This window comes from Orbicella faveolata, unplaced genomic scaffold, assembly GCF_042242905.1.
Source record: "Orbicella faveolata isolate gen_17 unplaced genomic scaffold, um_ofav_v1 contig_34, whole genome shotgun sequence".
In the NCBI taxonomy this organism is placed as follows: Eukaryota; Metazoa; Cnidaria; class Anthozoa; order Scleractinia; family Merulinidae; genus Orbicella; species Orbicella faveolata.
In genome coordinates, this window is record NW_028301563.1 from 6883749 (window position 1) to 6911524 (window position 27776).

Genomic DNA, 27776 nt, shown 5'->3' on the forward strand with positions numbered 1-27776 from the left:
AAGCTAACCCAGCAAAAAATAGAATTTTGATTTCAGGTTTGTAACTTTGCGGTGAGGTTTTCTGTATATTGTTTGGCCTTCTGTTTTGAGTTTTAATAATTAGTTAATTATAATTAACTGCACAAAAACTGGTGCCTCTTTGTCTGCTGCCTCTTTGTCTGGATTCTAATTCAGTTGTTGTTCCCCGCTTGTAAAACAGATACCTCAGAGAGGTTACGTGGATTTAGATCCTTTAAATTTCGAAAATTCAGCGTGTCCGAGTTCTGGAAAAATAAAAAGTTCACCTGGCAAAGTTTGCATTTTTTATTTTTAATTTGAAAAATACATCTTTTCTACAAATAAGGCACCGTTCTACGATCAAAAGCCATTTTCTCTTGAAGACAAATTTATCTTACAGTTATAACAATTGACCTTTAAAAAAGCTTTACCCGTAAAAAAGGCTAACTGATCCATAAGAATATTTCAAAGGTATTTGCATTTGTTTTGTTTCACCAAGTTCCAAAAGCCGCAAGATGTACGTTCATGAAAACAGATCTACTGAAAACAAAGCTATGACCTTGGATTTTCTGCAGGAAATTTGCAATGAAAGCTTAGCGTGAAGAGTTTCTGTCTGTGAAAGCATTCGGGAGCTGAAACAAGAACGACGGAACCAGCAACGAGAACGTCACTAATTAAAATGGTTTAATGAGCAGAACAGTGGCTGTGCACGTGCGTTACAAATCTTTGTACATATCACAGCCGTCCTCTGCAAAACATCTACGTGAAATGACCAAGTTCTGCGTGTTTTTAAGAACGGGAGCCACGACTGCTAATTCTTCGTATTTCCCGATGAAACTGATCACTGGTACCACAGAGTTAATTTAAGCCGGTTTTTAGACCGGGCACTGTACAGATCTGGATAATGACGAAACTAAAATGTAAATTCATTTTTCAGCCCTGGGCGTCGCCGTCATTGCTTGAGCTCCCTAGTGTCACCCAACAAAACGATCTCACGTTCTTCCCATTGCAATCCATTTCCATCCTGGCCATAATTACTTAAAACTCACTCTCTACCGTGTTCCGTTTTAATTCGATGACTGTGCTACAAAATTAAACCATTATTATTGGGCGTCCCGTGATCAAGGAGTTGTACATCGTCTTGAAATCTTGTAAAAAAGAAATTATTGTTAAAATGCGGTTTACTGTGGAACTTGGCACTGAAGACATTTTTTTACAACATTATACATCATAAATTTAAAGTAACAGGCTATTTCTACTAAATAATTGCTGCAGATTTTCGACTTGTAAATTAAATTGTTTACCAGACTTTTTAATTTGTTTTTTACAAATCTGGAAATCACAATTATATAAGTGGTGAAATATGGCCACGAAAAACAAAAAAGTGGTTTCAAGTGACTGACAAACTTGAGAGTCTTAAAAAACCTTTTGACTTTTTGCCACAGTTTTCATACAAATTGTATTAGCAGTAACAAACAAAGAATCGGTCACACACGATGAATAAGATTACAATTGTGATGGTGAATTCAAATACTTGGTTTCTATGGAAACCTGACAACACATCCCTTTTCAGCCTACCTGGTCCTAAATAAAATCCAATAAAAATCCACCAAGAAAACGAATTTATCGTTTACTTATGTTAATTTACTCACCCGTAAAATCCTTTTGAACAAGAACAATTTCAATTCATAAAAACACATTATGTGGTTGTGAATAACAAGTTCTAAATCTGGCAAGAAAAATCTAAAAGCTATAGGAGTTAACTACAGGGAAAATATTTGTAAAAGAATATCTAAACTGTGTCAAGAAACTTGTATGAAAAGGTTCTTGTGTGGACGCCAAAATACTTTTTTTTTAGCAAATAACAAGCTTAAGAACTACGACGTAAGACTTACTAACCATACTTCTTAAAAAAAATACAAGCTCCTGAGAATAATTTGAAATGCTTTGCTAGAAGATATTTTCATTCTGTCGACGAACGAATGTGAGGTAAAGACTGAATGATACACAGGACTGAAGCCAATTGTGTGTCACGCTCACGCAATGCTTCCAGAAGCGCGAGGTCTTGAAGTAGGGGTCTTGAAAAAGAGAAACTGGCGAGCTGCCCCTTGTGTAGAATTAATCAGTAAGGACCCGGACAAAGCGAATTGGAAAAACTCCACTCTTTCCTGGCTGGCCCTCAACTTCGCCAACCTGGACAAAAAAAGGAAGAAATGGAAAGATACAGTTAAATCCAGAGGCAGTTGTTGACTTGGCCGCGTGTTCACGCCGAAGCGTTAAACAACAGTCAAGTTCCATTATCTCTCCATCACTAAGACTCTGAGGTCCTTCTTGTTACTGGTTGCCCGGGGAATTGTAGTTTCAAGTTAAAAAGCAGAGTGGAGAGATGTAAAGAGTAGCGAACACGATCACCCCCCGCCCCCTCCTCCCACAAATACAACCGTTTTTATATTAACCCACCACTCGGCGTACTCCCCACACCCTCCCACACAAACCGTTGTACTCACCTTCCACTCAGTGTCCTCTCCCTCCCCCACAAATACAACCGTTGTTCCACTCACCCACCACTCGGCGTCCTCTCCCTCTCCCACAAATACAACCGTTGTTCTACTCACCCACCACTCGGCGTCCTCTCCCTCCCCCACAAATACAACCGTTGTTCTACTCACCCACGACCTCGGCGTCCTCTCCCTCCCCCACAAATAAAATGGTTGTTCTACTCACCTACCACCTCAGCGTCCTCTCCTTCCCCCACAAATACAACCGTTGTTCTACTCACCCACCACTCGGCGTCCTCTCCCTCCCCCACACATTATGCGTTGTTGTACTCACCCACCACTCGGCGTCCTCTCCCTCCCCCACATATTATGCGTTGTTCTACTCACCCACCACTCGGCGTCCTCTCCCTTCCCCACATATTATGCGTCGTTGTACTCACCCACCACTCCGCGTCCTCTCCCTCCCCCTTCACCAAAAGAATGTCTCCTTCTTTGAATGTAAGTTCGTCATCGTTATCCGCCTCGCAGTCGTACAGTGCCTGCACTCGACGAGGCAAGCCAGACGCAACCTGGACACCGAAAGATAACAAAAATGTTAAAGCTTGCGAAGAAATGACTGGCCAACACACCAGTCATTTCCAACAGCTGTGACGAGCTAAGGAATGCTTAATCAGTTCTAAAGGCCTGGAAATTAAAACTGCCTGTCCTCTTCTTTTGTAATTCATGGAAGTTGTTTGGGTCGTCACACAACGTTTATCTCTTGGTGACGTAATGCGTGACAACTCTAGCACAACGTTTCTCTTAGGGAAGAAATGCAACGTTTAGGAAACGCGTGGTGAGACGTTGTGTAAAGTCCTAAATGTAAGGTTAAGTTAAGGCGTTGCGTGACAACTCAAAATAAACGCAATTGGCAAAAACTTTGTGTCGCGGAAGACCTAAGAATTAAGGACTAATAAAGGGGCTTTTGTAATTCCAAAACGTTTCTTTGTCAAGCCATTACTTCTGCACCTCTCAAACTCATTAATAATTCATCAAGTTTAAACAATGGAAATCATGACCGTGACGGTGTTTGGATATGTGATTTAATTGGCATAGATTTTTACGATTTTATTTCGCCGTTATCTCCCTAGGTTTAGTTTCGATTGAGAAGATTTATCAAACACTCAAGACAGTGTTTGACCACATTTCCAAACCCCTCGAAGTTCGTCAAAAATACTCCGCTGCGCGTCGTATTTTCCACTCTCTTCTCGGTGTTTGGAAATGTGGTCAAACACGGTCTTTCGTGTTTGATATATTACATACCACCACTCCGGGTGCTCTTGGAGGTAGGTCTGGAATGGGACTTTCTGGAACAGCCGCATCCAATTCGTCGACAGGTTCCGTTTTATCGTCGCTTTCTGTTTCGACGCTTGCTGAAGATGCAAGCATAAAAAAGTCGTGATAAAATATATTCTTAGGGTAGTCCAGTTGTAGCTCTCACTGTCACACAACGCGCGTAGCGTTACGTGATAGATACAGGGCGAGAACTGGACTATCATGTCACGCGAGATATTCGAAACTAATTTTTTTTTTGGTCCTGTGTGTTACAAGTTGCGCGAAACGTCACTTAGTGTAAAAACCTCGATCTTATGCATAAAAACGCGATACCACGACCATCTCGTTTGATTCTACTTCGGGCAAAGCTTGCTGTGACAGAAGTGTTGTATGACGTACTCACTTCAGGGCATGGAACACAAGCCGAAGTAAGTTCTCGCTCAACTTGTATTCCATCAAAACTGCACGACATATTGAATGAAAAATTGTGTGGCGTAACATACAGTGCGTTTATGACAGTACGTTTAACATTAAAACAAAGTGGCTTCTTTACCTCAAAACAATACTCTTTATTTTTCTCACGTATTTCAAATTTCAAATTTAAAAAAGTGCCACCCACCTTTAGAAGAACTCAGTTCTGAACTCACTCGAGGGGGAGGACGAGGCAAACTGGCAGACCTATCATCACAAACCACCATCAACATCTTATAATTATGATAACTATCATTAAACTTCACTCTACAAGACACGAGTACAAAAGTCACTGATATTTATACTCCAAAAAACAGGTTGAAAAAGTTTTCTGTGGACATGTCATTGGTTCTGACCGCGGAGAGGGACACATACAGTTTAAAATTATCTAATGGAAATTACTTGACGCGCACGTACCACGAGTGCGTGACTTACGTGTGATAGTATTGCGTGACTTAGGAATACCACAGATTGCGTGACATAAACCACTGACCTGGATGATGTTATCTCCCCATTTTCCAGTAACGGCGATGATGACTTTACCCGTACAGATAAAGACCCAGGTTTCAAAGGTCTGGGAGGAGGACTAGGTCGAGCCTCTTCCTGCTTATCAATAGGTGATGAAAGCTTTTTCTCAAAAGGGGGCTTGGATTCCTTTCCCAAAGGGATGTCCTCGCCAAAGGGTGCTCTCCCCTCGGATTTTGACCTCCGGTGCGTGGGGAGAGGGGGCGCGGGAGGTTTTATCTCCGCACCAGCGCGTTTAGGGGCGGGAGGAACAGGCGGGGTTCGTCGATTCGCTGCTTCAGAAGGCCGGCTCTTGACTTCAGGAGGCGAGGGTTTGGTAGAAGTTGCGTCTGGATCATCAAACTTTGGTTTGGCAGGTAATGGGGGTAGCGGCACATCGATACCGAATCGCTTCTCCCGACTGACGGAGGAGCAGCGTATTGGAGGGATTGGAGGAGGGGAGTCGGACTGGTCAGCACCTGCTCCGTCAGGCCTGGAAAGAGAGGAACACAAAACCGTAAAAGATTCGTAACTTTTTTAAATCTAACTTTTCAAATAATCATTACAACATTTCTATTAACAGCAAAAAGAAATTTTACAAACAACTATCATTTACATTAATTGCAACAACAACAACAACAACAACAACAACAAAGATTTAAGCTTTTACGACTTTTAATGGCTTGGCATTTGATCGAAACACTAGTTCCCTAGAAACAGTCCCCAGTTCGAGCTTAAACTGATTGAAAATGCAGTTTTTAAAGAGATGTCAATTTGTACCAAGAGTCGAAACTATCAATGTCAAAATACGGCAAACAATGTCAATTTTGCTTAGCGTAATGCATTCCCCGTATACCTGTCGGCAAACTGATTTTAGATTTGAAATAAATTCTCGCCCTCAACCTGTAAACCTCGAAAAGAAATTTCCCTTAGGAAGGGGAGGGAACAGATAAACGAGTGTTTTTTTATGATATACATGTTTCAAACTCACGTTTTGTTTTTAGGTCCGTGACCAAACGTGCTTGTAGAACTGAACGTGCTTTCTGGCGCCGTCGAGGGAAGGAACATGCTCGCGCGCACGTTCACAGCTACTGTTTCCACATTTGTTCCCGAGGGGCGGGTGGGTGCTCTGCGCCTCACAACCGACGGGGACCCCCCGGGTACCTTGTCAGCTGCCGAGGATTCACTTCCTAGGAGTGTTAGACCTGATACCAAGGGACTCATCCCTGAAAGCCCCTGCATTCCCTTCATGTACCCCCCTCCTGGCAGAATCATTTGACTGACAGGCCGTGTCGGTAAGTGGCGGCGATGACGCGGAGGAGTGGGAGGACTGGAACGAGCCTAAGATGAAGACACACAAAAGTTATCGTTGAAGAAAAAATATTTTACCAGAGAAGAGTTGTAAATCTGCGAAATTAATATTCACGTTAATTTCCCTGCAGGCTGGCTGCAAACTTTGCAAAATCTAATTTTGATTCTATTTTGTGCAACATCGTTCGAGGATTTGCACTCGCAAATCTTTCGTACCAGTCTTTCCTCGACGAATCTGCTGAGAAGCGAGGCGCCTTCAGTCACCAAGATCCCTAAATTTTTTCAATGCTTTGTATGTTCAAATGTTGTTTATAGCTTTAAAATAGCAACTGGTGGGAGGCAGACCAGTTGGCGATTTACAAGCATGACCGAGGAGCTGAACTAAGGTTTACCGAGAAACAACTCCAGCTTAGTGGTCAGAGCGGGACTTCGAATTTCAGGTAGACTAATTAATACCAGCAACCGTTTCGTTAGCCCCGAAAGTTGCCCGCTTGATTTTAACAGACTTTCCATCTCCTGTGTGTTTCGTTTAATTTTACCTTTGCCTCCGCTTTCGAGTCATTCAGTCCTTCATCATCACTAAACTCGGGTTTTATGTCCAGTAGTTCTAACGGATTATCGTAGATTCCATCAACCTGAAAAATAGACAATTCATGAAGAACTGTTGGGCACACAGACTATCAACTGGAGGGAAACCATGTTTGCAGAAAGTGTTGTTGTTCATTCTTCGCAAAAACACGATTCTTTTATCTTTTGTAGACTTAATACCTACCTTATAAACAGTTGTGACAATACATAAGGCATATTTATGACAAGACTCAATACTTTTCCTTCTAGACCTCATACGGAAACATATAAACGAACTGAGATTATGGACTGCTCCAAATGTGTGTGGTTGTAAGGCAGAGTTCATGGGTTTAGATCTCGTTGAGGTCCTGAATTTGTTTCAAGCTTGTTCGCAACGGAGAATCATTTCTTCATTTCATTTTTCACTCTTTCCGCAGTACAATCATAAGTTATGCTTCAAGATATGAATTAACGAGTCACTTTTTAAAAGAAGATATATGCCACGTTTAATGAAAATGAATTCTTACCGCGTTGAGGCCCCAGTCGATCTTGACATTCTCGCATTGCACCATCTTTCCAGAAGCACTTAATTTCAACTGACAAAATACAAAAACAGGACCTTCTGTAAAATAGAACGCTACACAAGGACAACTACGAGGCAGTGCGCTGATGAAAGTGCAACTTCTCCTTACAATGCCATTTCATTTCAAAGAGATAGGTGATAAGAATAAAGGAAGTCATCTAATCAGTATGAGATGTTGTCTGGAGTCAACAGTAAATTCCCATAACCGACTTCAAATTAAATTAATAGCAGTCGATAAGGAGAATTTGAAATCAGATCTGGAACTGAAAGGGTTGAAGTCGGTCCCTTTTTTTTTTTTGAATCTCTCAAACCAAACTATTATTTTCAAGGTATCTTTCAGGTATCACAGCTCCTATTTCGCCATTGAGGAAGCTTCAACAGCAAATTTGCATCTTGAGAAATTGTTTGCCGTTCGCAATCCTCCCAAATCTTTCTCAATCTTAAACAGTTTGTTTCATTTTAGTTTATATTCATCTCTTTGCTGCTTTTGCACCTTAAGTTGCGATGCATAAGTTTTGAGTTTCATTCTTCCGCATCAAAGATAATACTGTAACTTGCATGAGTAAGTTAACAGATGCTGATGCAGAGCGAGAAATAACACCTCGGGGAGGAGGTAGGGAGTTAGGTGGGCCCTCCGTAGGGTGATATATCATTCACTTTGTGTAGGTAATCAAATGATTTCGAGTACAATTTAAAATATATAATCGCGAGTAAATTTTCTAAAAGACTCTCTCAACTTCAACTTTTCACACTCGATTTCAACTTTCTGCACAGTTTGGGATTAACTGACGTGCTCTCAACCAATCAGCATGCTTGCATGTATATTATTAAGCAAGTTGTGTCACTCACCAAGTCTATAGATTCTTTGTGTTCCAATTCTTTGGAAATAGCAATTGGCGTTTTACCATCGTTATTTTCTGAAAATGAAACACGACAGTTATTTATCACAATCAAAAGACGGTCGGGGCAATAAGTGTCAGTTGAAACTAGAAAGCGTTCTGAGCCCGCGGTTGTTACCGAAGTTCTGAACGAATACCGTGACGTCAGCTGGGTGTCCAGTTGGGTGCTATCAACTGAGTATACGTCACTGTTGCTTAGCAACATTCTCACTGAGGACCGCGGGCTCACAGTCGATTCTCACAGGCGACATTTCCATCGAGAACACTATTTAATAATTAGATTATGAGCTGGAGATTTCTATGAGATGATGGTTGATGAGGCCGAAAGCCGAATCAACTATCACCTAATAGAAATCAATAGCGAATAATCTAATTGTTTTAGTAGAATTCTTACTATTTTAAGGAAAACGACCAATTTTTTAAGTTTGCAAGACATGTTTCGACAGAGCTTCTGTCATCTTCAGTTGAATGAATGATTACAAAGCAAGTTGAATAATAAGTAGGCAAAAATGCTAATTAAGACAAATAGTAACAACAGAACGTGAAAAGGTGTAAGTTAAAAGGATAATTTTAGATTTACATGGTGTAATTGCTGATTGAGGGAAGGTAGTTCTTTTACTTAATTTACTTCAAATAACGGTTTCCAATTATTTCTTGACGTATTATTAAACTTTGCGCCTGAAAAAGATAGCTCGGATTAAGTTGTCATTTAAAATTGAAGTTGTGTGCACAACTTTTTTAAAAGTCAAGAAACCGTAGATGTCCTTTGTTCAGACTTCTCAGGAATATAATTACCCATTTGCATCACAATTTTCCTCTAAAACTTTGGAAAAACGAAAAAACGTCGCCATTTCCTAGACGACCTCCAGCCACTGCACACTAATGGCTGATAGTGTTCAATGGCTCAGCCAAATCAGATTGCAGCATTTGCATTAGTATACTAGTGGAATTCTACTAATTCCGATTACAAGGGGCAACTAGTTGTTATAGTGAACATACCTAAACCAAGACTATCTGTGGCACCAGCTCTCAACAGAACTCGCATACATTCTGTTTTACTGGAAATGGCCGCCAAATGGAGCGCTGTGTTTCCATCTTGATCTGTTACATTGACATCATTACTGAAACGAAAACATGAAACAACAGAAGTGAGTGGAAGCAAGGAGGTAAGGTAGAGAGCAAGCAAACAAACTAGTTAGTAAGGACACTTGGCCAGAAGGATGGGTCAAAAAATTATAAAGACAAGTCCTCAACGACCCTTGACGAGGAGTAGGGATGGCGCAGTCGCTTCCCACCAATGTGGCCTGGGTTCGATTCTGGCCCGGTGCCATATATGGGTTGAGTTTGTTGTTGGTCCTCGCTTTGCTCGGAGGGTTTTTCTCCGGGTTCTACAATTTTCCTCTCTCCACAAAAACCGAAACTCGAACAGGAAAGAGGACCCGCGTGAAAACCAGCTAGGGCTGATGTGGCTTCTTCTCTAAATACTGTAGTTTATTTTATTTATTTTATTTAAGTCCAAGAACTGAAGGAAGGAATACGGATGGATGCGTTAAAATCAAAGTGGTGGTGACTGTTTTCTGGTAATGGTTGCAAAATAAAAACACATCAGGACGAGTTACGAGACGCGAGGAACTCATCAAGAGCGCACTCAGTGTCCATGTTGCAAACTGTAACTTACCAATTCTGCGCTAAGAAGTCGACGATATGAAGTGAAGTTAAGTCTTCCTGCTCAACAGCTACATGGAGTGCTGTGGAATTACTTGGCTGAACAAAAAAAAAATCAAAGGGAAAACAGAAGGTTATTACATGTTTGGAAATTTGTATAAGTCTTGTTCTTTCGGAGCGACCCATTTTTAGCAAAAACGGTCTGACTTTACAGGGTAAACGTTCGTGTTCTAACAAACAATATAATAGAACACCGTAAAATTTAAAAGTTTTTATTATTTTTGCTTGCTTATGGAAACGTATGTGACTATATTTGAAAGGGATGTTATGTCTGTCTGAAACATTTTGGGTACATAATAGAACACCTCTTAACATAACGATATGAAAAACAATACAAGTTCTTCAGTCGTTAGATGAACATCCCGAGTCTCGGAGCATAAGCTAACAGGTTATGGACCACTGTATCAGAAGCTAAAAGGGTTACGCAAGCGGTGAGCAGGCCCTCCTAGAGTAGAGGCTGAAAAAGCTTGAGGTACTCCTTCCCCGTAACCACTACTCCCAGAGGATAGCTACAGTACCAAGAGAACTTGATCGCAGGCAGGCTGGGGTTCTGCTGTATACAGTCACCACTATACATAGTCTATGAGCAGGCTACCATTTCCTCCACGGGCCGCCTTGCATACGGTGGCTGCGCCCGTAGTACGAGAGGCGGTCAAAACCGAGCTGTCCTACCGGAACGACACGATATAGTCCTTTATTCGAAGCAAACAAAAAATAAAGACAATGCTTAAGTTACTTAAGCCCCCTTTAATACTTATCTCGATCTCTCTGGGTTTAATTTGATGAGGAACCTTTTGTTCAAAATAACACGACTATTATCCAACCTGACGACACTTGACGCACTACGAGTGAGGTGCCGGACGCGGACGACCCATTTTTTGGCGCCAAATTTAAAGCTTAGCGACTCAAAATGTTTCATATTTTTCACTTTTTACAATCTGATTTGTTTTTAGAATTATAAACCCCTTTTCGTAAATATTCAATGCCGACTCCAATGAGAAAAGTTGCCCGACTTAAATGCCTTTTCTGTTAATACACTGATTGGTCAATTCAAATTTCAGGCGCACTAGCCGTATGCAAGCAAGCCTCCTTCGGCTCGTCACGCAATCTTCCATTGCGTGACCAGCCCAAAGAATGTCTACGTAGGAGGCTATATGCAAGGCGCTCTCGTCACGCTCCTCTCGCCCTAGTTTCTTTTCTTCGCCCTATAACCCAAGCAACCACGATTCTGTACCCAGGCGACAACTACACGTGACCTATGTCCACTAAGGAGTAGATTAGACACTTACATGACCAGGAAGTGGTGTTGATAGCTCCACTCCCTCGGCAAACGCTTGTAAAACAGCTAAAATATCCCTTGATTTGACAGCTTGGTGGAGCTCCTGTGGAGGACAACGACAAGTGAAAAATCAACTTAATCACTCAATATCTAGAAGGTAGGTTTTTGACAAGGGAAGAAAATTGACGGACCAAAAGGAAAACCGTCGTACAGCGGCTTCAACTCTAGCCTGTGTTGCAAGCGCTCGGTGTAGGAGAGGATGAACAAGCAAAGTCTGGTCGCGCGAACATTGGGGCGCGAGGAAAAATCGACAGAGTCGGGGGTGGTGGGACGAGCGAGGGGTTTGCTGGCAAGCGTTTTCTTGCTCGTCCCGCCCCTGCTTCATCGATTAATTTTTGTGTTCGCTCCAATTTGCGCGCTGCCAGAAGGTGAAAAAAGCTCTTCATTCATAAGGGAACGCTTGCTACGCAGGCTTCTTCAACTCACATGCTGATGTACGACGCGAGGTCTGAAGCGTGTGCTTATCCAACCTTGGAATTCCGAAAGATATAATAACACACTTACCTGGAGTATTTTCTCTGTATTGTCGCCCGATTTGATTGCGTATTTATGCTGAATGTACTTCGCTCGTATAAATTCCTTTCTTTCATCCCTTAAAAAAAAATAAATTTGCTCATAATTTGCCTGCTTCAGAGATTAATAGGAAATGTGAACGAGAGCTAAATGTGTGAACACTTCCAACAACAGACATGAATATGAGCAACTCACATTTTACTTGAAGCTGTCGGCTTTTGATCGTCGTTTAAAGTTGCTTCCATTATTTCATTAAATCCGCCATTTCCTACAGCTTTTGCTTGCTATAAACAAGAAAGAATACCATCAAGAGCAATTCAATTTGTACAACAGAACACAAACACAAACAGAACACAAAAACCAAACGTGAATACGTGAAAACAGACGAGAACTCACTAGTAATTCAACAGTGCCTAGTTTGTCGAGTTCTATGGATCGTATTCTGGAGATGTGCACTCCCATATCTCGGTGAATTCCTGAACACTCGATACAAAGTAACACGCCGAGGTTTGTCGCTAACCATGTGGGATCTGTAGAGAGATTAAAACCAATGATTTATTGCTTTTCTTAAAGTTAGTGCGCTCGACTTCAGATCGAGCGGTCTGGGTTCGAGCCCTGGCCGGGGACATTGTGTTGTGTTCTTGGGCAAGACACTTTACTCTCACAGTGCCTCTCTCCACACAAGGTGTATAAATAGGTACCGGCGAATTAAATGCTTCGGGTAAACTTGCGATGGACTAACCAAACTTCAGTTCATATTAATAGCTATGAATAACAAAGGCTAACGCGTAGAATAGAAACGCGTGCACCTAACGCGTTACGGGAAACGCGCAGGCCATTTCCTTCGCGTTAAGGGTGCGTTAAAAATACGCGTGCCATGTTCGCTTCACTCTGAGCGGTACTGCAGATGGAAAAATGTCCAGCACCTGCTACCCCTTGGAAGAAGCTCTACAGTTATTTCACTTTTTCGAGACTTAATATTTGTTTTGCATACTTTTGCCAGATCTGCAAAACTAATTAATCGATTTCCATACTTTTTCAAGGATTCCAGATTCTGTACGAGCCCTGCATCCAATCAGATGGAAGGACAGTCCTCAATATTAACTCCTTGAGGCATAAGCTTTTAAAAGTGTTTTAGTTGGCTTGATAGCTCAGCTGGTAGAGCACTGCACCGGTATCGCACAGGTCATGGGTTCGAATCCCGTTCACGCCTGAATTTTTTTCGGAATTTACATAACTGTTGGCTAACCCTGTATTGGACAGTACCTTTTCCAGAACAGTCAGCACAAAACTCATTTCCTGGTAATCTTCGAACTTGCGAGACAATTCTCTGTCTCAGCTAATGAAAAAGAGAACAGAAAAATACTAAAAAATACTCAGTTACTTCATCTTTAAATGTAGGACTATCAACGTTTACAAGTCCTATTTGGGTGCTACATAGTGGAAATTGGAGGTTGTACTTCCATACTTACAAGAATTGTCAATTAGGGCAGCCATTACTCTCTTTACTTTTTGTAATAATTATATATTATTAGCTGAACCGAATATTTAAACGCTGGGGTATAAGGTGGTGGTTGTCAAATGACAATGTGAAGTCCTTTTTAAAGTGAATCGCACAGTCAAATAAAATTTACAAATGAAACAAAGCAACAACAAATTCAAACGTTACCTCTTTAAGATTGCTAACTACAGAATTGTTATCCTCAGACTGAAAACAAAGAAACAAAATATCAATTTAAGTTATTTTAATCTGCAATTTATCCCAGAAAAGATGGCACTAAATGAACATAGCGCATGTGAAATTCAATGGCCAAACTTCGTCACAGACATTTAAGTTTGCATGTTCCTGAATTTGGATCCAAAAAGTACTTGAGGAAATTCACCAAAACTGATCAGTCACAAAATACAAGACATGTGGTCACCAATCTTCATTTCAGAGGACTTGACTTCAAAGTTTGCTGTATTCAATTATATTTAGAGTCCTTCAAAAAAATGGGCTTCTGAAAAATACATTAAGGACAGTCTTTGACATCAGTCCTATAAATTACTTTTAATAACACTTTGCACCTTATTACAGTATGCACCACAAGTTCTAAATTTAATTTCAATCACATAATGTAATTAATTCTAGATTTTATTACCTCAGCTTTATCACTGTCGCCAAAAGCCTTCTCTAAGGCTTCAGTCCGGCTGTTATTAAGAACAGATACCCATCTGCCAAGAAAATTTCTGATCAGGAAAAGTTCTTACTAGAATTACACTTTTAAATGTCATTTTTGATGTTACCTAATCACACCTTTTTGGTAACAATGTGTGGCATATCAGGCAAGTTTGGTTGAGCCATGGTTTGAATTTTAGCTAGATAAGTAGTCTGGCCAAAATACCCAGGGCGAGACCCGGAAACAAGCTGGATATGCCATCAAAGCATGCCAAAAACGGTATGATTAGCTATTTAACGTTCCCTAATTCCCCAAGTCTGACCATATCAGGTCAGTGACTTGATATCACAGGATATCAGGACAGTAGACACTACTTCTGATTGGCTAATTGTTAATTTGGGTGTGGTAAAAAAAGATGTGTTAGCCTGAGATCAGATCCTCTAATCAGGAAAAAAACGATTAATTTAACCACTTACGCCTCCAGATCAGCTTCATCATCAGCTTGAAATAAATATGTTCTGTTGTCTGGAGAGTAAAAAAAGGCAAATTTAGTCAATATTGAGTCAGAGACTTAACATTCCAGCTGTTATGCTGGTGATTTCCATAGCAAAGAATCAACTTACGTGACACAATGTTGAAAGTATGTTTCTTTCCATCTTCCTCCTGAAAGGAAATAAATTTCACTTTTAACTGTTTTCAGATAAATCGCTATAATGTCTTAAATCAACACTTGGGCTACTAAACAACACCAGTCAAGGCCATATGGACCCAGTTTCTACATGTATAGCAAGAAGCAACCAACAGTATTTCTACTTCCCCTGGATGGGACGCTAGTGAAGTCCAGCACAGGGATACCCACAACATTCTGTTGGTTGCCCTGGCTAACAGTTTGTTTGAACCCATTTATACACCTGGGTGGAGAGAGGCAGCGTGAGAGTATAGTGTCGTGCCCAAGAACACAATACAATGATCCTGGCCAGGGCTCGAACCCGGACCGCTGGATCCAAAGTTCAGTTCAGTGCACTAACACTGAAGTAACTTATTTATTGTGATTAGTTATTAACTTAGTTACAGTAGCTGGAAGATATTAGTATCTGGGTGCTACTCTGTAAATTCAAGACTAAATAAAGTTTATATGTACATTTATTATACGGCTAGCTCTGTGAGTGGGCAAGATGAATCAAATCCTGCACTGTGATTGGCTACCCAAGCAGGCAAGATGGAGCTATCTTGCCCGCTTGGGACTACCCGCCCGAGTCCCGCAAGAGAAATTTCCACAAAAGCCATATAATAACTCCTTTATTGAACAAGCTTGTTCGGTCAAGATGGCTGGATATTGGTCTCGTTCTTTTTTTGCGTGTTTATGGACCTCGACTGCGTCTCGGTCCATAAACACGCAAAAAAAGAACTTGGCCAATATCCAGCCATTTTGACCGAACAAGCTTGGTCAATAACCCATATAAATGTATGTAGCCATTGCACCACCACACCAGTCTATAATTCCAAGTGGGTTTTTGTATACTTACTTTTACTTGGCAAACAAGAAGGTTGAGTGTTTGGGTTGGTCTACTGGTCTGAAGAGAAAAAAGAGTAAATGCACAAGGTTACAAAAAGCAAAACAAAATGACAAAATTCAAAAGCAAACTGCCCAAAAACTTAAACTGTAGACTAATCACTATAGAGTGGTCACATTTTTACGATCGACACTGTACATAAAAAAGCAACTTTCTTGCAGACCTAGTGCTTTGGCAAGGTTAGTGACTAATAAGTAAAGGCAAAAATGAAAAATCATTTTAATTTTTTTGCCTTTGCTTAGAAGTTGACTAACCTTGCCAAAGCACTAGGTCTGCAAAAATGCCGCTTTTTATCACAGCTTTAAAACAGTGGAGTTCTACATAGATTTCAAATCAAAAATCAAATTTCAAACCTCAATGGTAATCAACATTAAGCAGATCGTTAATGAGCATGCAAAAAAACCAATCATCTAGGGTTACAGACTTCACGTACCATCATATAGCACTTAGTAGAATTCTACTAGTATACTAATGCAAATGCTGCAATCTATTGGCTGAGCTACTCATATACTATCAGCCATTAGAATGCAGTAGCTGTCAGTCGTCCACGACATGCGACATTTTTGTCGTTTTTTCGAAGTTTTGGGAGAAAGTTTGGATGTAAATGGATAATTAAATTCCTGAGAAGACTAAAAGAAGGAGATAAATGGATTCTTGACTTTAAAAACTTGAAATGATTGAAAAACCAGTGCACAAGTGTAAACAACTGCAAATTTACCAAGGACGATTCAATACGTGCAATTTTGTTAAAGCGTTAAGTTCAATAATGCGTCAAAAAATATTTGGAAACCATTATTTGCAATAATTGAGTTAGAATTCTACTAAAACAATTAGATTGATAGTTGTGATAGTTGATGAGGCCGTAGGCCGAATCAGCTATGGCCTCATAGAAATCTCAAGCTCATAATCTAATTGTTAAATAGAACTGACATTTAATGCAGAATAGACCATTTTTACAGTTCTCTGCTCAGTGATCTGGCCTTTGAATGGCAGTGAGGCTGGAGGTAACCTTGTTTTGATAAAGACCTCACTGCATTTGCTGTGTAAATCAAGTTCTTCTCATTCTAACTACATGTACATGTACATGTAGGTGCATTTACGTGACAAAAGCAGATGGGTCTTTATCAAAGCAAGGTCACCTCCAGCCTTGCTGCCATTCAAAGGCCAGGTCACCAAGCAGACAACAGTAAAATGGTCTTACTATTAATAAGATATTTATTTGTGAAGCAACTGTCTTACTGGTGAGTGAGCTAATGTAAAGTGACCATCCTTAGCTACACAGTATCTCTTTTGCCAAACTTTTCTCAATCTGGAAGAAAGGTTGTACAATTTAAAGTTTCACAGTAGAGCAATTTTGATATATTAAAATTCTGCCTCACACAAAAGACCTCAGTGCGAGACTCTGGGGAACAACTACAGAGTTTGGGGGGTTTATTCCCCAGAGCCTCCCTTTATTGTATGAGGCTGAATTTTAATATACTGAAATTGCTCTATTGGGCAGAGTTAAAATAATAACAACAGTTTAGATGATTATAAGACTTACAGTAGGCACAAAACACAGTTAAAGCTAATTAACTTCAATTAATACTGAAATAAAACCAATGTTCAGTTGAGCCAGAAAACAACCCAAAATTTCTCACTGATGTCACTATACCAAGTTACAACCCGAAAACACTGACACAGACAACCAGTAAGTAAAATCTTTCTTTATTATTTTCATTATATTTTGGGAGTGGTCCATGCATAGAGGGGGTACATAGGGGTAGTCTGTGGACTGGTCTGTAGGGTAGTCTGTAGACCCAGTCCGTAGTGCGCGTCCGCAGACCAGGGGGTCAGTATTTTTCAGGTTACCCTATCAGAATAATCTATCACTTGTAATAAGACTTACCCTTCACTTCGCTTTTGAAGGAAGCCAGCCCTCTCATTCCCATGAACTTTGTCACCTTGCTGTCCATGTAAACTATAGCTTCCTTTCTTCTCACTGGTCTGTAATTTAAGTGTGTTACAAGAGTTAAGCCTGTCATTACAAACTCTTCCATGAAGGAAGCACATGCAGGTCTTTGGCGCACTGTATAAATTAAGAAAACTTAAGTCTTGTTTTCAATCTACACCTGGTCTTGTGCAATTGCATGTATCAGTTTAAAGCAAATTTTCTGTCATACAATAATGATGGTCAGCCCACACATTTAAAATTTGAGTAATGTGTTGTAAGGTTGTTGCGAACTTGTATAGTCCAGGGTGTTTTTAATTTTTTTTTTTTTTTTTTTTTTCAGATTTAAAAAATAGAATAAACTGTAGATGGACTCACATCTTTATCGAGCTGTAATTGGGATTTGATTTCATTCCTCAATTCACTGAGTTCCTTTCTCTCTTCATCCTGCTGGGCTCTTAACTGAACAAAAATACCAACAAATGAAAACTCCTGATAACATTTTCAATGATTACTACTTGACGTTTCATAATCCCAGTACACTGTATTCCAATCTCCTTACAATAATATTCCGGGTTATCAAAAGTAGCCAGTTGCTGTTGAAAATCACCATCTACTTCATGGTCTCATCCTGTTCTGTACTGGGCTATTTCTGCGATTCTTTAGAAAAGATGGCAAAATCAACAATCTTCTCCAACAATGAAGCTGCCTACTAAAAAACTTTGTGATAACCTTGAATATTACATTGTATCATTCAATACCCCCTAATTAAATATTAATATTATTATAAATTAAAGAAAAACAAATAAAACTAAACCTACATGTATGTACACTGAACCAACCTGTTGAAGTTCTACAACAAGTTCTTCTAAATAACCCTTCATGCTTTCCAAAACCTGTGATCCCAGCTGAAAATACCTGCCAGACAAATGAGATTCTGCTTTAAAATTATTTTAAGATCTTCCAAAAAATACTTGTGATCAAAAAGATCAACTGGAGCCAATACAGGCGGCTTTTTTTCAAGGTGTTAACAAGTAAACAAATTGTAATTTAGAACAAGTTACATACACGTACATGTATATACAGTGTATGTGCATGTCAGAGATGTACCATGTTTAACGTAAAAGGCTACTCATTCTTTATCCACATCCAACACCATTTTGGATTGGATGACAAAACTGGGTCTGTGCATGCAGTTAAAATTCTACCAGGAGACTGATTTGAATTCATTCACCGAGCGTTCAGTTTTTAAACCCCAACAAAAATCTTGACCTCATAAAGCAACCAGGAGTGAGGATGAACTTGCACCAGTATGTCTCATTCTGGTATGAATGAAATGTTCTGCACTTACAAGTATCTGGTAAAGAAATATGGAACAAGGAAACAGCTTAAGGTTAACTGCAGAACTTCATCTTTTTCACTGTATCATGTAATCCCCCCTTCTGGGCATGTTTAAAGCACAAATTAATGGCACTACAAGTTAGAGTCAAACCGGGATACGGGTGTCTGTAAGGGTCAACCCTTACAGTTATTGAGAGCTGACCACTGTTGAGTCAGTGATATTTAGGCTAAACTGAGGGCTATTCAGAGAAGGCAGAACATATTTTGAATTGGGGGGGGCGGGGGAGGGGGTGCTTACAAGCAAGCGCCAAAGGCACTAACTTGTAGGAGGTCTGGAGATATTAGTAAAATTATAATTATTTTATGTATTTTTTGCTTAAAGTTGGGGGGCCCCTGCAGCCCCACTGTCCCTGCTATTTAAGCCAACTGTAGTGCCATTTAGTCAGTTCGCTATTTCCTGTTTCAAAGAAGCACCCCTGCCCCTACAGATCAGTTACTTACGTGACTTGAGCATAATAGAACTCCACCAGATGCTGAGCCAGTTCGACTCCCTTCTTGACTTTTATTTCATTAACTTTCATTAACAACTTGAAAGAGAAAAAAAATTGGCGTCCAGTAAGAACTACATACTATAACAACAGATGGTGAGTGGTAAAAGGACTCAAGCTATGTCCTTCATTTTGCAGTCAATAAATAAATTAATGTAGAATTACAAATAATACTCTCACGGATGGGTGATTTATGTTTATCATCTTGTGGCAAACAAGGAAAATCAAAAGTTTATTCAATCTCAAAGTAAAAACCAGCACAAATCAAATGTCACCTATCATGCCGAGTGCACATGTGGCGAAACCTACAATGAGGAAACAAAAAGAAACTTCGCAGTACGAAAGGCAGAACACGAGAACAAGTCTCACAACTCCGAACTGGCCCGTCACCTCGCAAAACACCCAACCTGCGCATATACATTGCATGCACCGAGAAAACTACTTTTCGGAGGACAGTAATGGAAAGCCTGCAAATTGCTTGCAAGAAACCAACTCTAAACAAACAAGTACATTCTTTCATCGCGAAACTGTTCCCCTTGGGAATGACTTAACCAAACAAAACCAAGTTGTATGTAAATTTCCATCATGTACCACTGATGATGACCGTACGGTTGAAAACGTTATGTTTTTTAAAATTGTAGTAATTTTTAGCCTTTTATAAACAATTACAATCACTTAAAATTTTAAAATCCACCAATACCTCGCACATTTGTAACTGGAAAACTCTTCTCTCTCTTTCTGTCTCTTCAGCCATCTGAAGTACGTAAGAAAAGGTAAGCCAAACACAGTTATCAAAATGAGCCACTTGGCATCTCTATTCATCTCTCAATGACCCATTCTCGTCCCCAGAGGCCACACTCCTTTTGTCAACACCAAGAATTGCGACCTCTGGGCTGGTCCAACACCCAAAGTCCGCGATTCATAGACTTTCCATCAAATCTGACAAATCTGATTGGCTGAGAATACAAAATGAAAACTCTGCACATGCTCGGAAAATTGGGTCCAGCCAGAAGTCATCATTCTTGGTGCTGACTAAAAGGAGCGCAGCCCCTGGGGATGAGAATGTCATTGGCCCACAAGGCCATCACGCTTCTTCTTCAAAGTTTCTCAGTCAAGCACAATACTCTTACCTCACCACCTGTTACTTCTGTTCTAAGAAATCCAGCCTCTTGAGCTACCTTCTTTTTTTCTTTCTCTATCTTGCCCCTGAATAATTGAAACAAGTCAAAATAATATTAAACTTTGAAGTCTGATAACCATCAAAAGAAAACAAACAGAATGCATGCTTTAGCTTCACATGTTATGTTCAGCAGAAATTCACAGACTGGGAAAATTACAGCACAGCCTTCTTACACTTTAGCCTCATAGTCCTTCCATGCCTTGTCAAATGACTTTCTCATATCCTGCAAAAAAGATTACACTTGATAAACCTAAAGTAAAACTTACAAGCATTCACATATACTGTATACAAGAAGGTAAACTTAAATTTAGGCAAAATCTGATAAATTCAAACAAATGGCTGCCTTCACTGGAAAGAACATGTTTAAAGAATGCAAGTACTGTAAATGCTGGATTCTAATTCAAATTTTCATTCATTCATGACAAGTTTCAAGCTTACAACTGTATCTCAGGATGGTAGAACTTAAATTGTACTTACTCCTTTCACGTCTTTCATATCTCCTTTCAATAGAGAGTCAAGAGGAAACAGAACCATGTTGTGGTAGTTGGTAAACTATACATTTTCATAATGAAAAATAGTGGTTAATAAAAATATTACCATTACTTAAAATTAATAAATATAAGTAAGTTACATGTACATCTTTAGCCTTCACTACAGGCACCTCTGCTGCAACAGACAACTGAACCTACAGCTAGACTGCACAATAGACATTACTTTGCTGAGGGAAACCAAAGGCAAAAGGGAGGTCAATGAAGAAGTCCTTTCTCTGCCATTAATCTCCCATTCACTCCCAGTCTTCCCTCAGTATTTTGACCAATCAGTGTCCTGACAGCCAGGGGCATAGCGTGCATTTTTCATCACCACGAGATGGTTAATGGAGCACCATTGAAAGCTTGAGCCGCTAGGGAGGTTTTGGGGTATGCCCTAGGACTTGTCCTTATTAGGGGCTTGAAAACACCATTTTCCAAGCAACAGTTTCATACATCAAAGCATGGAAAAGTGGTGGAGTTGGCTGTGGAGGAGACTCATGTTACATCACAAACTATATCTATGTAAACTAATTATTCATAAATGCGATACAGCTGTTAAGGTTATTCCTGTATCGCCCATTATCTCTGCAATAAAATGAGTCTTCATGCGAAACATTCAGAGTATGAAAATGTGTTTTGCCTGTATCTTTGCATGAGGACTTGCTTTGAAACAGAGGTAAAAGGAACATTGTGACCTTAGCTTGTCTCTTTCCTTGCCTAAATTTAGACTTAAATTATTAATAGTAAACATAGCAAAAACGTTTCTTACCAATGTTTTCATTGCTGAACAGAGCTCCTGTGGAGTAGAAAAGTAGAATGACAAACTAGTTCACAGTTTGAACAGTCCTCAATGCAAACAGTGTGTATTACATGTACCTGTTCATTGCTTGTGGAGATGTATGCAAATTATCCCTAAGTATACTGTATACTATACTGGGAGATTCATATAACGGTGAGGCTTGATTGAAAGCAGGGCGTCTATCTTAATAGGTTATCACACTGTGAGCTTAGACATGGCTTGAGATCTTATCACTTGGGGTTTATCCCTAAAATCTTATTGTGGGAATTTTATTACCAGGAATTATCCCTAGGGGGCATTTATCACAGGGAGCTTCCTAATAGTTATCTCTAGGGATTTTCCCCTATATGTAAATGTTTATTACAGACTGGGGAATAATTAAAGTGGTATTATCAGTAGAAAGGTGTCAGTTGTCAGTTATCAAGAGTAGCTATCACTGGCCAGTATTGCTCTTACTGGGGACCTACTGCTGGAAGATATCACAAGTAAAAGACTCCTTGAAGTTTACTACTACTTTACTTGAGAATGATGAAATTGATCTTCACAACAATTAGCTACACATGCAAATAGTTTTCAATTTATTGGTGCCTGGCGATGAAATTTGATCAAAATGTAAAATTAGTCAGACAATTCCCTAAACTTGGTTCGAGGATAATGTGCAATGATTGACTGACATTACATGTGTTTCCAGCACTGAACTGTTCCCAGAATTATACAATCCAATGAATAAAAATAATAGCATCAATTACCACCAACCTTGGCTGTAACAGAAAATTTTAGGAATGCAGTACCTGGAGAGAGTGATCAAAGTTCGAATTAAAACATGTTTAATGTAAATAACTGAACATATATAGAATATGTTGTTATCTTCAAAATGATAATTCATATTAAGATCAAGAAAACCTTGGTCACACCTATCGTTATTCGTACCACTAGAATTTAATGCTATACATACATTTGTACAGCACGTGGCATGTACATTAAGTTATGGCTTACCAATCCCAGTGTCTGCTTCCTTTGACAGGGAAGATGTACCCAACTTTTCAAGACTTTCTGCTAAAGACAACTGATTTGTTGAATAATCTGAGAATCACACAACAAAAATAGTAAATTAAATATTAATTTTAAGCTTTGTTGTGAAAAATTGGAACCATTTAGGCCAAAATACATTGTACATGTGCAACAACAACAAATACATGTACATGTAACCTTTTACACAAAAATTATCAATCTTCAATTAGTGGCAATGAATAAATAAATTAATAGTCAACTAAAGACAAAATAATAACTAGAAATGCATGTGCACTCCATTCATGCAATTATTGGAAAATAAGCCCATTCAGCAAATAATATTAACCTTGAGAGAGAACCAATAAGCTTCAAGGATTTGAATTTATAGACCTTGAGGAATGTCTACTACATAAAAGTAAGTATAATAGTGAGAAAATGAAGTCATACTTAATCCTGCAGCATGGACAGCCTTGCTTGATTTCTTTAATTTGTTGAGTATATTGTAATCTTCATCAAGACTCTAAAGTTGGAAGGAAAATAAATATTAAGTTTCAGCGCGAGGCTTGTGTAACTGAAAGCATGAGCATACAATGGACATATCCTGTACACTTTTAATGTGCAATCAAATGCACACATTGCTGTCTTTTGAGACAGGTAAAGCCGATCTGTTTTCAAGCTTAGTGGCCATGCATATCTCTGGCTTCCTTAACATGGAGAAACTGGGAGTATTTCTTCTCACTTCTGGATGTGATACCAGCCCAAGGAACAGTTGCCTCTCAGCATTTAATTATAATTTGGTACCCATTTACACCTGGTTGAAGAGAGCTACTGCACGAGAGTAGTGTATTTTCAAGAACAAAAAAGAAAAAATCAACCATGGTTAGGGCTCACACTTGCATGGGACTAACAAAATCTGTCACTAAACCTCTAGCAGCAAGAAAAGTGAAAATTGATTCAAGAAATTGGAATTTGAGATATCTGGGGTGAAATCATAATGCAACAATTGTAGGGAAACAACTTTTAGTACAAGGTAACAGAAGATTCAAGAAATCAAGGGCTTGAGAAATCAGGATTTTACTGTTGTACTAAACCAAAAGGCTGATGTTAACTGCTTGTTTCCGACATGTAGAACAGCTACTCGTATTCTCTCCGCTAGATGGATGAGATGTCTGGTTGTGATTAAAACAATTTATCTGTACCATTCTCAGACAGACAGAGACAGTGAGAACTCAGGAGTGAAGCAAATTCCCCAAAACACAACACCACAACTAGAGCAAGGCTCAACCTTGGACTTACGTTCCTGGAAGGAGTAGCAATAGGACAAAGTGGAGTCCAGTTTGGTCTGTAATCACGAGTGATTGTGCAGTTCCAGAAAATGTCCATACTCCCTGCCACAGAAGGGATTGGAATTTCCTGGGGAGTACAGGATTCTAGAGGACCAAATTGGAATTTCCAGAAGAGTGGGGAGGTCTTGGAAAAAAACTCCCTTCCGAGAGGTATGAATATTTTCTGGAACTACACATTGACAAAACTGGACGACCACTAAACAATAGTCCAGTTTGTTTTTAAATCACAAATATAATTACACTAGCCTCACAGTACAACACAAAGTCCTGTTAATAATTATCAAACCTAACTATATATAGCAAATCTGGGAGGAAAAAAGTCAAAAGATTTTTTCCACAAGACCCGATGTTACTTATCCATCCAAATTGAACGGTCGATTAATCAAACTCAATTGCACTCAAGCGAACCCCAATCATCCGATTCGGTCCACTGAGTGCGGTAATCAAACACAATCGGAATTTCACATAAAAATTTGAGCAACTGAACTCTATCAAGTGTTTGATTGTATTTCATTGGTTTTGATTGAGTTCGACCTGCGTTCAGGTGATTGCAAAACAACAGTCGAGTTTGAATTTATGGTCAGTCAAATTCTGTTCGACTGGAAATAGGGGTACAGTACATGAAGGCAAAGAGCTAGGACTTGTACCATCAGTGAGCAGATTAGGAGATAAAGGTGACACTGGATAGGGCACATATTCCCTATGGACCACCAGAACACACACATTCCCCTAACCTGGGCTTTTGCCACTTGGAATGAAATTGTCACCATTGCAAGAGACAGAGCAGATTGGAAGAGACAAGTCAATGGCCCTATTCATCCAGAGGAGAGCTAGTCCTGAACTATGATGATTTGTTATAAATCAATGTATTTTCTATGCCCTAAGGTTATTTCAATAGAGGCATTACTGGTTGATTATGTAATTTGTAGCTGTTACTAAGACAGACTGTTCAAATATCTGAGTGTGTTCAATTGCATTCAATAAGGTTCCATTAGTTCGGAAAATCAAATGCAATCGAAATCATATACAAATTGTTGGGTTCAATTGTGCCTGAGCATCAAACTAATCTATATCAATTATTTGATTAGGTTTGACTGGGTTCAATTAAGTGCGATTACCAAACATTTTGATTAGTAATGTCGGGACAAGAAAGGGAATCTAGTCAAGTGCAACTGTCCTACAACAGTGTGTGCAAATGATACGAATAATTTGTACAATAACACCAGATGTGACACATGAACTGCATGTCCAGTAAATGCTAAAATAAAGCCCCTGATAGCCAATCAGATTCAAGAATTTTGAAGTTATGATAACATAAGGGGAGAAAAACAGTTAAACTGTTACTAAAATATGGAGTTCAGTTAAAGAAAGTTCGAGAACAGTGTGAATTGCACTGGCATTTATTAAGTACTTTACTGAGCAGGCAGCAGATTTTTATTTTTGTGTTTTGAGAACTAGAAGACAATGAAAGTGACAGCTCTGATGTCAATAGTTGTGGCTTCCTCAAACTAATCAATTTCTAATCAAGCCACTATTACATGTTGTAAATAACCATATCGAGACCTTTACGTTAGAAAATAATACAACGATGTCATTGAATCAAATAGCAATGGAAATTTTAGACAATAGCAAATGATATACAAAGGTTTTAATAACACATACCGTCATCACAACTGAAGTATAAACTCAAAGCTAATTTATAAACACGATTTGACAGTCCTAGGAGTTATTCACATAAAGCGACATAATAACTACAGCTAAAACAGTACAGTAACGTGTGGTTGCTTTAAGAAATGACACAGCGGATATCGATTAATCCGAAGTAAAACATTGCAGTTTTCTCGCCACGATTGATCCAGAAAACCATGAATTGTTTTCAAAAACAGTTAGCGATAATAGAATATCGATTACTTCAAATTAGACCCAAAGCTATTATAAACAACTAACTCTCGGTTATTACCGCAGCTAACAACGGTATATCACTCCCTCTTTAATTAACAGGTGTATTTCATTCAAGGAAATAAGAAATCAGCGATAACGAAAGCGAATTGTGGTCCATCTCGTAAATATTACACTGTGTATCTCACCTCCTCCAGCGCTCCTACGGTGTTCCGGCAAGCGTTCATCGTAGACATGAAATTCGAGGTTGTTGGCGAGGACACGTCCTCCCTGGCTTCGTTTAGGAAGCTTCTGACAGTTATTCTGTCCGGCATGATGGCTGGATTTGGAAAGTAGTCTGATCTAAAGGCTCATTTGGCGGACATTTTTGCGACTATCGTGTCAAAGTTTGGCGACATGAGCTCGAAAGTTTCCGGCAAATTACGCGATTAGTGCCCAGGTCCTCGGGGTTTGACACTCCCACACTTCTGGAATTTCTTCACTCCATTCCGGAAACCAGAAACCAGTGTGTTACTGCTATAAGTTTTAATTAATTTAGCGATAGATTTACGAAAGTAAAATTTTAGCAATAAAATCTTAAGTAATCACTATTTGTCTGATCACTGTTGGGTGCAGTAAGTGTTTTTTGATGATTTGAATGACTCTGTATACAGAATTGGTAGAAACTCTTATTTGACTTATACTGCTCTTGAGTGTAGTCAACAATATAGAGGAAGCGAGCAGCGAATGATCCGACTACCGAATGATCCCAAATTGGTTCGTACTTATAAATTTGATTCAAGAGCCCATTGCCCTTCGTCGTTTGAAGTTGTCACGCAACGCTTCAGGAGCGAGCGTTATGTGACGACTTCAAACGACTGCTGTGACTAGAGTCTGACTCTTGGTTTATGGGAAAATTTGAAAAGAAAAAAACTCCATAATGTTGCAACGCAGTACTTACGTTTCCAGGCGTCAGAGGCGAGCAAAATCCCCACGCAGGTTAATAATGTTCAGAAACAAAACGGTTTGACTTGACTTTTTTATGCATGGTTGTGTAACTAAGCTTTTCTGAACGCTTGTTCGATTGTTTTTTTAGTTAGGAGTTGCGATCAAATTTGGCGACAGAGAAGGCTTGCTTCACATAATTTGACCCGGCCTCAACGAAATGTGTTAAAGGCGGGCGCAAGACCGGTTTAATTTTAGGATCGATGTAAAAAAAAAAACAAATTAACGTCGTGCCTAATGAAGTAATGTGAAAGTTTGCCATTGGGGTTAACAAAACATTGAGGGAAACAGGTTCACAGATGGCTATGCAATTGTATCATCTCTTTTCAACAAGATTGAGTCGCGCCTCACCCACAATTGAGTGTCGCACACACCCTTTCCTTCCCCCCACCCCTCCACCCCCAAATGCGATCATGGATAGTGCAATGTACCCGCTCTCATCGATCCTTGTTTTATGCGATTTAGTTTCCAAACAACGCTGAAAGGTGGAGTGGGGGGTGGAGGAGGTCGGTTGAAAGGACAGTCAACAAACGATGAACCGCACATTTAAAAAAAAACAAAGATTAACATAGCATACCAATTCCTGATTACCAGGCTTCGCGCGCACTTGTACTCTTAAATTATTTCATACAATGTTGTTTGGAGAAACTAGTGGTTAATCACACCGGCACCCACCGGAAGTGACCTGGTACACGCAGGAATGTTTTGTGTTATTGCCGTTTTTAATACTTTATAGCCTGCGTAGCAAGCGTTT

General features: G+C 39.6%; 1 protein-coding gene across 3 annotated transcripts; it reads right to left on the reverse strand.

The window, feature by feature from the left end:
- Positions 1-289: 289 nt before the first annotated feature.
- Positions 290-26482, reverse strand: LOC110066112 (arf-GAP with SH3 domain, ANK repeat and PH domain-containing protein 2-like). Of its 3 annotated transcripts, none has more exons than XM_089270524.1 (35): positions 26227-26482; positions 23241-23313; positions 22779-22865; positions 22539-22573; positions 21753-21779; positions 20931-21005; positions 20627-20676; positions 20404-20479; positions 19974-20027; positions 19227-19312; positions 18227-18302; positions 17763-17846; positions 17343-17440; positions 16694-16763; positions 15407-15454; positions 14504-14543; positions 14357-14405; positions 13863-13935; positions 13391-13429; positions 12988-13060; positions 12118-12251; positions 11917-12005; positions 11713-11800; positions 11159-11251; positions 9823-9908; positions 9144-9265; positions 8095-8162; positions 7190-7258; positions 6635-6730; positions 5776-6125; positions 4774-5277; positions 4429-4487; positions 3798-3907; positions 2936-3064; positions 290-2190 (listed from the first exon to the last, which is right to left on the reverse strand). In XM_089270524.1, exons 1-35 carry the CDS (start codon positions 26350-26352, stop codon positions 2116-2118), a joined length of 3411 nt encoding a protein of 1136 aa, XP_089126650.1. In that variant the 5' UTR covers positions 26353-26482; the 3' UTR covers positions 290-2115. The 3 variants fall into 3 exon arrangements, with proteins under 3 accessions (XP_089126650.1, XP_089126651.1, XP_089126652.1); XM_089270525.1 differs by lacking the exon at positions 26227-26482 and adding an exon at positions 24090-24195; XM_089270526.1 differs by lacking the exons at positions 13863-13935; positions 14357-14405; positions 14504-14543.
- Between the last annotated feature and the right edge of the window lie 1294 nt (positions 26483-27776).